General features: G+C 61.4%; 1 protein-coding gene across 1 annotated transcript in view; it reads left to right on the top strand.

The window, feature by feature from the left end:
- MMS19 (MMS19 cytosolic iron-sulfur assembly component) overlaps nucleotides 1-1863 on the top strand; it is a gene marked incomplete at both ends in the record, with an annotated part of 5310 nt that extends 3447 nt beyond the window's left edge. Inside the window, 5 exon segments of the mRNA XM_029083685.1 lie at nucleotides 280-434; nucleotides 641-719; nucleotides 977-1102; nucleotides 1424-1505; nucleotides 1766-1863. Coding sequence (XP_028939518.1) covers nucleotides 280-434; nucleotides 641-719; nucleotides 977-1102; nucleotides 1424-1505; nucleotides 1766-1863 — 540 coding nt within the window.
- Nucleotides 1864-2052: the final 189 nt, after the last annotated feature.

The following is a 2052-nucleotide window of genomic DNA, read 5'->3' as shown; positions in this document are numbered from 1 at the left end:
GCCTCTCTCTTCTCTTCCTAGCCCCCACAGCCACTGTTGGGTTCTCCGGGGTAATTCGCTGCAGGAAGGGAGGAGAAGGGGGCACAGTAGGAAACGCTTGTTGGATTGAGTTGCTTCCCTCTCTGCTGGGATTGGGGTGCCCGAGGCTGTGCTGTGCACTCAGAGCAGGGGGAAGCAGTTCTGTTGGGGAGGCTGTGCCACAGCTCAGAGCCCAGATATCAGCTGTGTCCCCGCACACGAGGCAGAGGAGCGCTGCAGCTGACGCCCAGCCTATCTCAGATTGCAGGCACCATCTGTGCGAGCCCGACATGAAGCTGGTGTGGCCCAGTGCCAAACTCCTGCAGGCAGCAGCGGGTGCCTCCCTCCGCGCCTGCCACTGCATCACCCGCAGCGTCCTGCCCCTGCTGCTGGAGCAGTACACCAAGCACCCACAGGTGAGGGGCACCTCGGGCTCCGTGGGGACAGGCAGCAGGGCCGAGTGCACCAGCTGGCTCTGCAGGGCTTGGTGGTGGTGTCAAAGTGGGTGTCCTTCCCTGGCTGTGGGTGGGGACCCCGTGGGCACCCTGTGGCCTCACAGCGCTGGGCTGAGGCGTAGCTGTGTCCTAGCAGTGATCTAGGTTATGCCTTTGTGTCCCTGCAGAGCAGCCAGAGGAGGACAATCCTGGAAATGCTGCTGGGCTTCTTGGAGTTGCAGCAGAAGTGGGGACATGTGGAAGAAGGTGAGGCTGGCTGGTCCCTCTGGAGGCATCTGTGTCCCAGGGGGCTGCTGGCTCTGACCTCACCTTCCTGTGTGATGACAGAGAAGGAAAGCTCACTGACCTGGGCAGCTGCGTGTGCAACCCCCTGCCATGTCCCAGGGACCCTGCATGGTTGGGTGTCAGCTGGCATGGCCTCAGAAAGGGTCTGTCAGGTGCCGTGGTGGTGGCCGTGTGGTGACAGCCAGGCGCAGGCAGTGACTCTGTGCCTCTCTCCGCAGACGAGAGTGCACTGCTGTCGCTCCAAGCCCCGGTTTGCTCTGTGGTGTTCTCGGCGCTGACAGATCCCAGTGTGCAGCTGCAGCTGGTTGGGATCAGGGCACTGACTGTCCTGGGCTCCCTGCAAGGTTGGTGCCTTGTTTCCCTTGGGGAGGCAGGGGGAGGTGTCACCCTGTTCTGGGAGACACGGTGCCATGTGGCTGCTGGGATGTCCTTGCCTGCTGCCCACAGGTGCACAGGAGCAGAGCGGCAGCATTTTGTACCCAGGCCACAAGCTCTAGGGACACTTGGTCTCTCTCTGGCCTGTTTGTGCTGGGCCCTTTGTATCTCTGGTGTTTGGCATGTTGCTGCATTGCTGTTAGCCTGGACGAGAGGGAAGGATGCCAGCCAGAACACTGGCATTTTTGCCTTTGGCTGAGGGCAGGGTTCCTCTATGGCTCTTCTTCCAGGCTTCCTGTCCCCCTCCGACCTGGAGCTGGTCGTGGATCACCTCATCCATCTTGCTCTGCGTGAGGAGGATTCCCAGAGCAGGTGAGGGGTGCTCTGAGGAGAGGAATAAAGCCTGGGTTTGCTGCAGAGAGGGGCTGTAGTCTGGGGGAAAGCCCAGGAACTGTCTGAACTAAAGGACCACGTGGGTGTAAAAGTACAGGGATACCAGGCGATTTGTGGGCTGGAAATTAGAAGGTCTGGGCCTGTCAAAGTGAGGGGCCCAGGTCTGTGCAGCTGGTGTGCAAGCGGCCCCGGGTTTGCAGTGCTCACATCACCCCTCCCACTCTCTTCCCCCCTGGCAGCGAAGCAGCAATGGAGGCAGCTGGATCTCTGGCCCCCATCTACCCAAAGGTTTTCTCTGGGCGCATGGTACCCAGGCTCGAAGAGGAGCTGCAGTCAGGTAGGGCTGGCGGCCTTGGGAAGGGGGTGAAGTCTGGTTTTGGGGTGACGCCTGTCCCTTCCCTGTTAGGCTCCTACGAGGCAGCAGGGCTGTGCTGTATGGCGCAGGTCGGTGGCTCTCCCTGGGTGATTCCCAGCGCAGGCCCTGCCGTGCTGGCGCAGGAGAGGCTGTGCCTGGTGCTGGCAGCCA

Source organism: Antrostomus carolinensis, unplaced genomic scaffold (assembly GCF_000700745.2).
Source record: "Antrostomus carolinensis isolate BGI_N321 unplaced genomic scaffold, ASM70074v2 scaffold25382, whole genome shotgun sequence".
Classification (NCBI taxonomy): Eukaryota; Metazoa; Chordata; class Aves; order Caprimulgiformes; family Caprimulgidae; genus Antrostomus; species Antrostomus carolinensis.
The sequence above is the reverse complement of the archived record's forward strand: the minus strand, read 5'-3'. Positions and strand labels throughout refer to the sequence as shown.